The sequence below is a fragment of the Ptychodera flava genome, chromosome 19 (genome assembly GCF_041260155.1).
Source record: "Ptychodera flava strain L36383 chromosome 19, AS_Pfla_20210202, whole genome shotgun sequence".
Taxonomy (NCBI): domain Eukaryota; kingdom Metazoa; phylum Hemichordata; class Enteropneusta; family Ptychoderidae; genus Ptychodera; species Ptychodera flava.
Window position 1 is genome coordinate 36,943,290 of NC_091946.1, and position 15,017 is coordinate 36,958,306.

The 15,017-nt window shown below is 38.6% G+C and overlaps 1 protein-coding gene across 1 annotated transcript; it reads left to right on the forward strand.

The window, feature by feature from the left end:
* Positions 1-34: 34 nt before the first annotated feature.
* LOC139118186 (uncharacterized) lies at positions 35-14,924 on the forward strand. The gene is made up of 12 exons (XM_070681479.1): positions 35-242; positions 662-1,168; positions 1,625-2,092; positions 2,509-3,000; positions 4,900-5,172; positions 6,089-6,223; positions 7,315-7,599; positions 8,570-8,833; positions 10,268-10,375; positions 13,067-13,120; positions 14,311-14,586; positions 14,869-14,924. The coding sequence occupies exons 1-12, from the start codon at positions 35-37 to the stop codon at positions 14,922-14,924; spliced, it is 3,126 nt and encodes a 1,041-aa protein (XP_070537580.1).
* Positions 14,925-15,017: the final 93 nt, after the last annotated feature.

The following is a 15,017-nucleotide window of genomic DNA, read 5'->3' on the forward strand; positions in this document are numbered from 1 at the left end:
TTCTGAGCAATCTTTGTCGACGGCGCAATCACCGATGTCGACCAATGCAGCATCAACGGCAGATACAACAGTAACTGACGGAATAACAACTGGAGGTAGATCGACATCACAAGCCACTACAACGGGACAATACGCAACTTCGCAGGAAGACAAGACCACACCAGCTGTCGAAACGATAGAGCCTGCATCCACGTCAAAATTCACCTCGGCCGAAACTCTCTATTCGGAGAGTGCAACAACAGGTATTTGTTTGATCGATTTCCCAGAACGAGCCGTATCGAAAATATTGCATATTTACGGTTTAACGAAGTTGATTGCTTTAGAGCGAAGTGTGTTCAATGTTTACAAAAATTGCAAATAAATGTTCCTGTGAGACTAAAATCACCTACTTATAAAGATATTTTTGATCTGTAAGGTGATTGTAACGATGTGTGGTTGTGTTCGTCTAAACATCTACGAAATTTGCCTGTCTTATATTACAGTGGATGTAAAGCATTCCATGAATTCAACACTTGCCCTATTTTAACCATTAGAGCTATGTGGGAATTTGAAATATAAGAAATTAGCATCTTCCGTTTTACAGTCATAATTTATCGAGATGTTAGCCTTAACACAGTAATGCACTTCCATGTGGCTATGGCACGACCACGTATCCTTTCAGCCAACTTCGGTTTACGAGATTTTACCACCAAGTTTACGTTCATGTCTGCAGTCACTGCGACCCAAAATGCTGCAAGAGTAGAACAAACCACGCAAGATGAATCTCGATCGCCGTTTCACTCAACATCTGGTTCAGAAGATTCTACAACGAAACCGACTATCGCTACGACGCCAGTCGAATTACCAGTCGATGCCACTACAACGGATACAACGGAGGATGTCTCTTCAAGACTGACGACGTCACGGTTCTCAACAATACTATCCCAGTTTACACCGGGAGGAGGTACTCCCACACAATTTTTTCCGACGGTTCACGCAACGACTCCGATAAGTGAAGCTTCAACGGGAGAGGCAACGGAAACAAGAACAGAAATAACAACTGCTGATAGACCGACATCACAAGCCACTGCGGCGGAACAACACGTAACTACACAGGAAGACGTGACCACGCCAGGTGTCGTGATCGATTCGACACTCAAAGCATCAACGACAAAAATAATCTCGACAGGTAACTCTCATATCAAATTTCCTAAATGAGCCGCTTGAAAACTTACGAGTCAAGAGAATTAAGATGACTTGCAAAATATTTTAATCGTTACCGTAGTATCTTGGTAACGGTTAATGCTTTGATATCTATTTTGTGCTAATAATTTAAAGCTCTGTGGTAATATTGGTTTGCTTATATACGAAATTCGCCTATCTCATATCAAAGTTGACGCATATGAAATATTAAATGAATTCAAGCACTTGTCTTCTAACCGGCAGAGCTATATGGGATTCTTAGATATAGAAGATAATAATTTCCAGTTTTACAAAGATGTGTTTAGGTGGCAGACTTAACACAATGCAATAATGCACATCTATAAAGCCTATTGGACAACTAAGTACAGGAATAATGATAGGAATCATCACAGTCAACTTCATTTTAAGAGATTTTTTAAAACATGGTTAACGTTCATTTCAGAAGTCAGTACAACCCAATCTGTTGCAACAATACATCGACAAACCACACAAGATAAATCTCAATCCCCATTTCACTCAACATCTCGTTTAGAAGATTCTACAACGACACCGACTATCACTACTACACCAGTCGAATCAACAGTCGGTGTGACTACAATTGATACAAGGGAAGATGTCTCTACACGAGTGACGACGTCAGGATCCTCAACAACGCAAACAACGCAGTCCACGTTTACACCGGGAGGTACTCCTTCACAATCTTTTCCAACGATGTATGCAACGCCTTCGACCTACACAGCGGCAACGGGAGATGCAACAGAAACAAGCGGAATAACAACTGCTGATGATAGATCGACATCACAAGCTACTACGACGGGACAATACGTAACTACAGAGGAACACAATACAACGCCAACTGTCGCGATCGATTCGACACTCCAAGCATCAAGGACGAAAATCTCATCGACAGGTAACAAAATGAGTCATTTGAAAATTTTCTAACCAAGCGAATTTGAAGTTTTTAATCACTTGCAAACTATTTGATCGTTGGACCAAAATCATATAATATTTGTAAACGAAAATGCCTTTGTATCTATTCGGCTCTTGTAAAGTCGTGTAAACTTTTCACGAAATTCACTTGTCACATATCAAAGTTGATTTATATAAAGTATTCAATGAATGCAACATTTGCCCTGTTCTAACCAGTAGAGCTTAATTTGAATCTAAATATACGACATCAGTGTCAACCGTTTCAGAAAAATGTACAGTTAAGGTGTTGGCCTTAACACAATTATGTATTTCCATGAAAACACACGACCAAATAAAGGAAACGTATAGAACTCGCAGAACTTCCCAGATTTTACTAGGAGTTTTCGTTTATTTTAGAAATCAGTACCGCCCAAGGTGTTACAACAAGTCAACAAACCACACATGACGAAACTACATCGTCGTTTCATTCAACAACTGACTTGCAAGAGCCTTCAACGAAACAACTTGTCACCACGACCCCTTTCGAATCAACAGTCGACGTGACTACCACTGACATTGGAAAGGATGCCTCTACGACGCCAGGCTTCTCATCGTCACCATCTCAGTTTACATCGAGAGATGTGCCAATGCAGTCTTTGTCTACAACAGATAAAACAACCGTGACCACAGCAACATCAACAGCACTGGACGATACAACACCGCAATCCACACAGAAAAGCGATTTGGCAACAACGGGTGGTAAAACTACATCATATCAAACTTCAACGGGACCATACGTATCTACAGATGACCTGAAGACCAGCACACCAGCTGTCGACACTACGCAATCTGTAACGTCAACAAACATTCCTACAACAGAGGATCCGTATTTGTGGCATACAACAAAAGGTAATGCAATGCAGGTTTAGCTATTTATACCACTCATGGTCATGTGACATTTTGTTCTTACCGTAACGTTTATTATCGTAACACCCTTTGTTCCTATGCAAATAAGTAAACCGTTATGATCCATTTATGAAAATTAACCATACAGTTTAATGAATAAACTCAATTATCATTTATACAAACGTAAGGTTTACTACTTTCCGTATCACTGCAGGCGTAAAAGTTTACTTATTAACACATAAACGAAAATCAAACTTCTTGTAGATTGTACACACGGCAACTTTAATGAACGACCGAAAATACATGTCAATGACTAATTATTATCATGCGTTGAATTTGAGTGGAAACATGTCTTTAAGAACTTATTTGCGAGGTTGTAAACTTGTAGTGTATCTGACGAGCTAAGCGAAGTTGGGACTTTTCACCTTTGACATCGCCAACTTTTGCCACAAGATGTAAGGGATGTAAAGCCTTAGACACGGTTTTCTGCTGCAAATTGTTTGTACGCTTGTAGGTGCACAATCCTTCGTCGAAACGGTGGCCGTACATTCTTTAATAAGTTGTTCATCGAAGCTTTTTTTCATACAAAGACGTTGCTGCAGTAACCTTTTTATTAATGAAAGAAAGGAATAGTGGAAAATATTGCCATTGAAGAGGAATGACAATTTGAATGACACGTAATGGCAATCCAACACATGAAATTCCGCTCAAATGACAACACTAAGCAGATGGGAGGGGACAGACCCACTGCATCGAATGTTACAAAGATTAGCGCGACATATTTACTGGCCTTTCTAAAATATGATAAAAGTAAAAACAGTGATTACTGTCGCGCCAGATAAAATGTGAGAATGTGAGAATTGCCAGATTGACCTATATGATATTCAGATATTCCATTCTCAATGGATATAATAACCAGCGTATTGATTCCGATCTTTTGTTTCGAATTTTTAATCTCACCTCTTTGCCGATTGAGCATAGCCTCAGAACAGTCCACTTGCTGCTAACAATTCAAGTACTTTATTCAAAATTCGACTACATAACGTAGAGGGATCACTGTATTGGCGTATAGTTCTGTATGGAATCTTTCTTACATGATGCAATCCACCCAGGTTGTTTTTGCAAGGACGTCCACGAAACTCTATATAATCCCCTTGACTGTCTGATCCTTGGGCTAACTGCAAGATTACTGTGCTCACCAAAGATTCTTTGTGCGAATATCTTGCACACGTAGAAATACACAACATATATCAAATTTGTAGCTGTACCAAGAGAAACACGTTTGCCATAACTTTTCTTCATCTTGTGCGTCGTGTAAATATCTTCTTCTCAAATGAAGGTCAATATGACCTTGCTACATGATATTAACGATCTCGGTAATAGTATGTTATGTTTTTTTAATTGGAGTGTTATGCAAAATTAGGTAGAATATCAAATTTTAAATGCAAAATGTGAAGGTCTTATGACCGACCAATCGAGGTTTAAAGGGTCAGGTGCACTCTTTACCTCATCGAGTACTCTTTAACCAAAAGTCGCCTCGCATGGTCCACAGAAGTCAAGCTGAACAAAAAATACAGAATAATAAGAAGAAGAAGAGGGAAAAGAATAATAGCGAGTAGAAACAATAGCTGCCTGACCCTACGTTAAGTCTGAGGCTGCTAATTAACTTTGCGTTGGCAGCCGCAATTCATTATGATAATATCTTCCTTTCATAATCGATTTTCAGAGCATGATTTTCTTAGCAATTTCTTGTCGAAATGATCCAGAAAGGGATAAAAGCCGACATACTCTGTTCATATATTGATGTCATGGTAGTTGTATGCACTCGACGAAGCACGTTGTAGCGTAAAAGCAAATTTATACAAATTGCCTGAAAGCAATTATGTTCTCCTTTCCTCACAGTTCCCCCAAGACTGTATTCTATCATGGTCCAATCAAGTAGTCCAGGAACTGCAGAATTGAGTATTGACATCGACAACTATGACTGGTACCATGACAACAATATTACGTACGAGGTTTCCTATTGGAGTAAATCAGATGCCAATGACTCAGTCACAGTAACGACATATTCAAGATATATTACTTTAACAAACTTGATTGCAAATGAGACATACTCCATCTTAGTTGCAATGACATATGGCAGTCTAACGGACACGATTGAAATGAATTATACAGGTATGATGTCAGTTTTTACCCCATTGCTATTTTGAGCGTCTAATTTGAGCACACTTTATCTTTACTGTTTTTCAGCAAACCAAAATTAAACCTATACGCACGCAAACAATACGCTCATAAGTGGATCCTATTGCCCTATTCTCTTAATTAGGAGTGGCTCCCAGGGCCGCATTGGCCTATGGAAATTGCAACTGTGTGGATTAGAGAAAGACCCTTCGAACAATGTATAGGCCTCAGCGTCGAGTCGTTGCATTTCCTAGTATGCCGGACGATATTGTCGTGTTTTCATTTGTCATGGATTGGCATCAGTGTAGACTACATTTGCTCAGCTTTAGTATGTAATATTCAGCCAATGTTATGGGTCTCAGGTTATGTAGATTTGACGATGGGTACACTATGATATGGTAATTATTACATTAAGTAAGTTGCACTGTCTTCCTCGGCATTAATGACATGAAAAAAAAAGTTTTTATTTCAAATTTTCATTCGAAATGCTATTTTTTAAATTGTTTCCACAGACTTGCAAGTCACAGTTAATGTCAAGGAAACTTTCAAATAATTACACACCACACACACACACAACACACACACACAACACACACACACACACACACACACACACACACACACACACACACAATATATATATATATATATATTATATATATATATATATATATATATATATATATATATATATATATATATATATTCCCGTGTTTGTTTGCAAAACGTAGCCATACATACGCATCAGCAAAATATGTTCAAGTAATTCTTCATGCACCACTGTTGTCGTTTATTACTAAACTACGTTTAAAAATAGCATGCTCTTGTTTCCACCAGTAAAAAGAGAAGCGGCAATTGAAGTGCAAATGCTTACCGTCGTTTTCACTTTCTGTCTTTTAAAATAAAATAGACCCCTGCAATATCCACCAATGCCTCAACAATGGTTCATGCTCCGGTTATGTTGAACAGTACAGCGATGGTTCGACCGATGAATGGTGGCATTGTGACTGTCTTGATGCTTTTGTAGGTCAATACTGTGAGACCGGTAAGAAATATCATATATTTTCAGCCATCCACTTCATAACACGGGACTGACTCGTTGAACTGTAACAATAAAATTAGTTCTGTAAAATATCGAACATTTTTAAATTTTATCCGAAAATAATGAACGCAAATCAATTTAAAAAGAAGTTGAAGTATTATTCGTAATAAAATATCACAGCACGGAAAGGAAATGAGCTCTGACGTGTGCCAGTATTGACGTTTGGAAGATATAAATTACCATGACTAATATTGCTAATGTATGAATATTTCATATGCGAAAATTTAGAAAATGTCAAATGACCCATGTGCTTCACGATGAGATAGCTAAATGAGTATAGGACACTTTCATTCATAACTTGAATCAAGTAAAATTTAGATACATCATGTTCAATATTTACCTATCAGAGATACGGATTCAGTCACGTGAGCTTGTCAATTATTGTGTTGCGCTAGTGCTTTCTCGACTACAAGCAAGTCACCCGTCAGCTAACAGGGTGGATTTCACTGTACCAATAGCTATATACAAAGACTGAAATCAAAGTTAGGATATTTTTAAAATGTTCATTAAGAAAATATGATGACAACATTCTTTGGAGTGCGTTGGCTTTCAAAAGGACGATAAGCTTGCGATCATCACTTAAATAAAGCTGTAAACGCACCCTCCAGATGTCGAGTCATTCCTACAAATCTTGTGCAGCTTCGTGGCGCAAACCTTGACACCAATCCATTATCGCTTTTATCCGTATTATTTGTGAATTTTCACTCTCTTTATCTTCTGCTTGGAATTCCACATTTATCGATGCGATGGAACTGTGAACAGCTTCGACTCAAATATAAAAAATGTCTTTACTGGATAGCAGAGTTTCATGAATGTGTATAAGGGTGTAATTCGCAAGTTCCGGGTTTGTTCATGCCATGCTAACGAGTCCTAATATCCTGTAATAAGTTACAGAATATCTCGAACGGGCAAGATTCAAAGACACCGAGAGAAAAGTAAAGTAGCGTATATCCACGTCATATCTGAAAGAATGTGGCTGACTTTTGGCAACTGGAATCACAGAAGAATAACTACTATATCTCTCTTTCTTTCAGAACTCTTCATTATCGTCACGTTAGTGGATGTAACGACGACTACAATAACAGTAAATTGGACTTTGACTGATAATTCTTATTGGAATCGTTTCCGAGGTTACTTGGCGATTGATTTAATCGATAGTGAAATGGCTGAGAGTCGTTCATACGAACGGTATACACGTCTTGGAACAACACTAAATCGTTTGAGACCAGGGACGTCATACACTGTGACTGTTACTGCGATAGAGAGGCACTGGCATGACAATTTCTTCAACACAAGTGGTTCAGTCATCGTAAATTTACGTATGTATCATTTATTGCTCCTACACATTGAGGCTAAGGCCGAAAAAAAAAATAGTTTGTTTCTCATCCCCGCGCGCGTCAATGTAGACCCGCCGCGCCAACCTTTTTTTGCATCTCAAGAGGGAACGAAAAAAAATGAAAAAAACAAAAACAAACTAAGAACAAATTAAATCGTTCAGATCATACCAAAGCAACACAAATATTTTATGATATACAAAACTGAACTTGACAGAACATTGAACATCACACAGTGCTGTAACATTCCATTCAGAACTGTACACTATGTCATTGAACGCTATCAAAATTGCATGCTGCACTAATAGTCAAAAAGCAGCACTTTTGATATGCTAAAAATTTGCTGTGCATTTATCTCTGCATGCATTCCTATGTTCTCATGTTGTAAGCGCGTTGTTGTTGATGGTTGAATAAAAAAATGTGGCAGCAAAAAAAACCGCGCCACCGCATCATTTTTGCAAGATGCCTAGGATGAGAAACAAACTATTTTTTTTGGCCTAATAGCTTTTTTATGCTTTCTGAATGCCAAGGCTTGATCATGGCACTTCAAACTTATATATTGGGTGGTGGTTTGAAACTCGTCTTTGGCGAAATCATGTTCCCGATATTCAACTCACGTAAAACATTTTCATCACCCTCAAATGTGTTGTGTTTGACCTAGACCTAACTGTGACGTCACCAATATTTAGAATCTGATGAGCTGGAACTTTTCCAGAAAGCTTTTATGAATATCACTGGACTAAACAGTCACTGCATACCAGAACTGATACTTTTAGAAATGCTTTTAGAACTTCGAAATGACTTTGCCATCAAAAGATGTACAACTGTAACATATGTATAATCGTACTAAGTCTTCTCAATGTTCCGAAAGAAATTTTAAAGCTCTACCAGAGTACCACTGACATCGATAATGACAACAAATTTCTCTGAGTACATGTTCTTAATCCGATTGCAGCACCGGAATCACCTGTTTATGCAGACGTGGTCTATCGCAATGCGTCAAGCGTGTATGTGTACTGGAATCCCGGATGGACAGATTACGATACCTTCGAAGTGACGTTTGTGTGTGAAAATGGTCTATTTGAATCGACAGAGAACGTGACGTATCCAAACATTACACTGTTTGATCTACCATCGAATAGTACATGTTTTATCGACATCGAGACAATTAGCAATGGACTCAGAAGTGAAACTAGCTATCAATTGCAAATAAACACACGTGAGTACCTGACAATTTTATATGTGATCATTTCTCTTATGAAGTATTAGATTTGGGGTCCGACCTTTCTTTGTTGATAATGCGCCGATGAAGGGACTGTAATATAATGTGTCTATATATTGCATACAGTGTTCCTCATCAGAAGGTTATCACTGTAATCCTTCGTTGTCGAACTTAAAATCATAATGATAAAATATAGATTGTGTTTTTGTGATATAGATATCGGCGTATTTATCTGACTTTCGAATATTGCGGGAATAATAGAATCTCACACCCCAAGGACCCGGAATCAGATTTCTCACATGAGTTGGGGATATTTTGTACAAAATATCTCCAACTAATGTGAGAAATCTGATCCCAGGTCCTTGGTGTGTGAGATTCTTTTTCTCACATAACGACAAAATGCGTAATTTTACGCTGGAAACATTGGATGTTTAACTGTATCATCGACTATCCTACTTCATGACCATTATCTAAGCTTAGTATACCGTGTCACTAACACAACTCTGTGGCGCGTTCCACTGCCGATACTTCAACTTCTGCTACGTACAGACAAGATGTCCAACAAAAATTGCTATATGTTCCAAGTATCCTTTGTCACCAATTATTTGGAATATGAATGTGAGAAAAATCGATCCACACTCTCAGAAACCGTCTCACACACAGCCGGCCACGCTTGACTCCCATTGCAACGCATACGGAACCAGCGGTAATGTGATCAGCTACTAGTTCGTTATTTCTTGAAATTATTATTTGCACATTAGTTTTAGATAATACGGGCATAGCAATGTTGTTTTCATTGTTCAGATTGTTATATTTATTCACGACGACTTTTGAAGCTCCGTTTATGGCCTGCTTTACCCCTATTGTTGTTGTTGTTTTTATTGTTGTTGTTGTTTAAACTTTAGTCTAAGACAGGGAGGTACTCTCGTAAGTTAAACAAACACATTCTTCCATATTGGTGACGAAACTAAAATATAGGGACTCAGCGTTTCCCCAATATATTTATTTTGCCAGATTATATCATAGTGACTATAACCGAATTAAATCCTTACGAAATTTTCACATAAGAAATAAATTCAATGATAACGGCCGCCATATTGTTCGATTACATTGGCGAACACATCCAAGATCGACCAAAAAAAGCTTCCGACGCAACAAAAGTGATGACATAAACGCGGGTGTCGTGACTTAGAACGACCATATGATAACTCTTACATTTTTTGTACAGAGATAAAAAGCTAGGCTTGTGCACGTGATTTGATGCAGTAACTGTAAAAGAAGAATTTCAGACATATTTTGTCGATTTCTCTTTTAGCAACATTCAGAGATTTTGTGGTGTGTGGGGGATGGGGATGGGGGTAAGTGTATGTGTGCGCCCTACGTTTGTTTTCAAAATGCTTCAACTTGAAATTTAAATGTCTTCTTTTCCAGCCCAAGACTACTGTGCAAGTTCACCCTGTGGAATTAACAGTACCCATTGTAGAAGTCATATTGATGGATTTGCTTGTATTTGTCCTTCCTTAGTCAACGAAGATGAAGGTACGAAAGTCTAACTGAAATCCATGAAGAATTACGTCAATTGTCACTACACAATCCGAGCTATCAATAAATGCTAGTTGTCCTATGTTTAGTACATGAATAGAAAACCAGAGGAGTTTATAATTATTTATCCTAATGTGGAAGAAGCATTGAACGGACAATTATTTGTGGATATATTTTATCAGAATAGTATGTCATGTTCGGTGACAAGTGTTGCTTCTTTGATTTACTGCTTCAGACAAAAATTAGTGTAAATAAGATATGTAAAGCGGCATATATGTATAACAGATAGCTTTTTCGAGAAAGCGAATGCCATCACATAAGGAGTAAGAATGCTTATCACATACATAGACCCATGACGTCACACTATGGGTATATGACTACGATGAATCCATATTCCACATGAGGTGGATATGGGGCCCGGACTACTTTTAAACGTAAACAAAAAATCAGCTGTTCAGAAATTATTTTCAAATTCCTGAAATGCAAAAGTGGGAGGGTAATGAAGCACAAGGAAATATGGAGTATTAAATGTATGTGTAGAATACAAAATACCGTCGATACTAGAATGTTTATGAATTTGTGTTTCTTCGTCGTTGATTTGCGATTGAAACGTTTGATTTCTACACCACTGACATTTAAGGTGAAGTACTACGAATAACGTCAAAATTAAGTTGTGGTGTCATTTTCTTGAAATTTTGCACAAAATATCTTGGAAGTTGTGCAAGTGCAAAAATGAAATAAAATATGGGGGTCACCACGCTGTTTCCATGGAAACGGACGTTAAAATGGCGTCGTTAGAAATGAATAAAAATGATATAATTCACTTAAACTAAAGAAAGCAATCATAAAACGCGTAGCAAATGAGTTAATTTTAATAAATACCAAGACTTAAGATCCATATCTATCGAATGTATAGTTTTCATGATGTTTGTGAAGAAATTTTAACATAAATATCAATTACAAAATGACGATATCGAAATTATATCACTACATAATTTTCGAACTTTCTTCCTGTCGCTTTATATGGTGTCATTTTGACCAAACTTGGCGAATAAACTCCTGACATAATACCATTTAGTTTACACTTTTAATAAAAGGTGTCACCACCCTACTTTTTACAATATCTCCAGGTGAATGGGTAATTTGCGCCATATAAATGGGAGAGAAATGTTAATTTTTCGCTCATATGAATAAAAACAAGCTTCCTAGGGGGTCAAAATATGACAAGGTTATAGGTCACATGTATTTCTAAGACACTGGGTCAAAAAATTAGGTAAAAGCGCAATTTCAACAATGACAGGTGATGTTAAATACATGCGCTACGAAATAACCCATTTGCGGCAGGCTGGAGTTAAATCTGCGCAGAAACGTTCTAAAGTGTGTGCGCGTCCGAATTCGTCGCCCTTTACCTTAATACGCTATGTTACCGGCATTTTGTGTTGTCTACCTCGTCAAAATAGCCCATGTCGATGTCCATCAAACAACATGATTAGCATAGCCGATAACCCAAGACACGTACCAATCATCCTGCAGCACTAAGAATGTTTACTGAAGCACAGTCCCTCTATCCACGTGGATAGAGGGACTGTGACTGAAGCAACATTGACGGGTTTCAAGTTCAACATCACGATCAATGCTGCCGTGGTAGTCAACGAATCGAGCCCCCGGGTCGAGCCGAGGAAGCGAAGGGCGTTCATTATTTCTGACAGCAATGACGATACTCCGGACTCATCAGAAGAAACGCTATTTTGCTTTTCAAGAGCGACGAGTTCAGGAGGTTATCAGTGCACTTAAAGGTGCAAGCTATTGCTTTGCTATGCATGTTGTGCACCGTTTTGTTCAACTTCCGTCGTCTCGCGTCTGAGCTCAGAAAGACTCGTTGCTCGTAGTCTCACCGATTGAGTCAGTGCCGAACACTGTTCTTCATTATATTTAAACAAGCTCATTTTATTCGTAAAATGTTAAACATACAATTGATAATTTCGTAACACATAATAATTGGTAATTTTAAAAATTTCATACAAACTTTGCAAAGTATAATTCTTTGAATGATGTTCGAATATTGACAAAAATAACCCGTTCCCGGTAGCCGTATACCGCGGCTGAGAGTCGCGACGTCCCGCACCTAGCGCTTGCACGTCCAATAATTTTATGAATGAATTTTCATTCAAATTGATGTTATAGTAATTACCAAATAAATACCTTGTATTAAAAATCCATAGTCTTTCCTATTTTCGCTTGATTCGCACAGAAAAAGCCCTACTAGAGATGCTAATTATCCATAGGAGCAGCTTCGGCGTGCTCGAAGTTAACCTCGACATGTACAGCTGAGCGCAGTCAAGTCAGCTGTGACCCAGCGACGACCGCATAACACAAGCGTATGAATTCTTGTAAAATACTCCCTCTCCTTATTCGCAGTAATTATCATTCCTGAAAGGTTTATTCACGGCAAAACTGGGTCTATTCATGTGATAAATATATAATTCCCCCCCCCGTATTCCTCACTCGTGTGTCTGCGTCGCGGACTCGTGATTCCCCGTGTAGCGGCCGTATCCGGCCGCCACACGGGGAATCACTCGTCCGCGACGCGACGCAGCCACACTCGTTCGGAATACGGGGGGATTATATATAAATGTCTAATGGTTGTGACCCTTTTGGTTTTTTCACCTTGTGGTTTGTCTATTTCAGACCTCACAACAAGCAGCAATGATCCAAGTATAACCACTTACTACAATACTCCAGGTAATTTTATCATGTATAATTAATATAGCAATTGTACACGACATAAAACAATTCACTGTAAATTATTTTTTACAAATATTTTCTTTGACGCTGCATCGTTTGGTCATAGCAAGGACGGTACAGCTACTACTAAAGCTCGATTGCTTCACATTAGAAGATAGGAAGTGAGCATTGTTTGGATCTGTTTACACAACCAACACTGATTAGGATGAAATCTCACAGTCCAGGAGATTTACGTTGTGCACGATTCGATTGACAGCGATTTTCAGTGCGCGAGCAATCGTTTCTCGTCCTACTTTTCAAAGAAAATGGACGAAATAATCTAGCGTTGATGTATTTAAGACAGCAACGTCGGTTTTTGTGACCCTTTTACCGAAACAAACTCAAAATGGCAGATGTTCTTGAGCTCCCTCTCCTTATTGTCTTGTCGGAGACACCTTGCATGATGAGTATCACCGCCATCCTGCTCCTTTTTATACCCCACCACAGGGGCTCATAAGTGGCTATATAAGTCAATATTACAGCGTTTTTCTTCCTTTTTCAATGTTAAAAATAAACTAGCTGAAGAGCACAACACTTGTGTAGCTGTCTTTTGTGTAGCTTGTATTGGCATGTATAGTGCGCCCTCAATAGGGAGTGTGATCATATGTAAATACGACCTTTAGTTCCGTGACCTATGCCTACTCTCTGTCCTCGCTATGCTTACTGTACGGGGAAATTAGTACAGTAAACACACCGACGTCAGTAAACACAGCGACGTCTGTACGCATGGCCGGCCATATGGAGAGGGTAGTAGGCATGGCTAGAGGTCACGGAACTAAAGGTCGCATTTACATATGATCACACTCCCTATTGAGGGCGCACTATACATGCCAATACAAGCTACACAAAAGACAGCTACACAAGTGTTGTGCTCTTCAGCTAGTTTATTTTTAACATTGAAAAAGGAAGAAAAACGCTGTAATATTGACTTTTATAGCCACTTATGAGCCCCTGTGACCCCACCCATGAAGGTAATGTTAAATCAAACAATGTATTATCAAATACATTGTTCACGACTGGGTGACTCGTCGGAATATTTCTTAGCCCTGCCAACAATGTGACATGACTGCTGACGGGATGAATGCTTAATAATCATTAGACATGTTCACAGCAAAATTGATGAGCTCAAAAATCTCTTTCTTTACTAGCCTACACCTTAGACCTGAGACTGGACGTTGTGGAATACGGAAGCCGAGCAATTAATGTTACGTGGGACATAACTGAACATTCCTGGTATAGATGGCTGCAGTACAATTTTGAAGTTACATATGAATCATGCGCAGTCGGATCTTTACAGTGTCGTGAATGCTATTCCATGGAGATTGATGGCTTGCTTCCAGGGACTCTCTATGTTGTCCATGTCACAGCAGCAGATACTCTTAGCTCCCAAACAACGTCAAGCGATCTCATACACGTTCGAACTGGTAAGTTCAATCGTGGTCTGACTACTAATGCCATCACATTATTGAAATTGAAATTGGCACTTATGCCTTGATGCAGCTATAAATGTAATTTGTTCCTGCTAATACACCAAACAATGCTCCCCGTGAATTGCATCAGTGTCAGCCTGGTTGTAGATATGTCTTATGAATCTTTGTCGGTGCTCAGTAGGGAATTGAGACAATAACATTTTGTTTGATAGTAGGTATATAAGATATCCCGACACTAAGATAATTGCATCAAATATCACTGTCATTGCCTGCTAGTATTTGATCGGGAGGCAAAGAGACTGGGTGTATCGGTGAATGTTTCTCACATATGAAATTTACAAGATAATTTTTTTATCTGTACCCACTTTTTACTTAAAATTTCACTGGTACTTGCAATGATACTTCATCCTTTTCTGATTTAAATA

Bases quoted from the DNA above. Each gene is read 5' to 3' on its own strand.
- LOC139118186 (XM_070681479.1), top strand. From the start codon at position 35: ATGTCGACCAATGCAGCATCAACGGCAGATACAACAGTAACTGACGGA. The intron at 2,093-2,508 runs GTAACAAAATGA...CGTTTATTTTAG, and splicing joins GACGAAAATCTCATCGACAG to AAATCAGTACCGCCCAAGGT. The intron at 13,121-14,310 runs GTAATTTTATCA...TTTCTTTACTAG, and splicing joins CACTTACTACAATACTCCAG to CCTACACCTTAGACCTGAGA.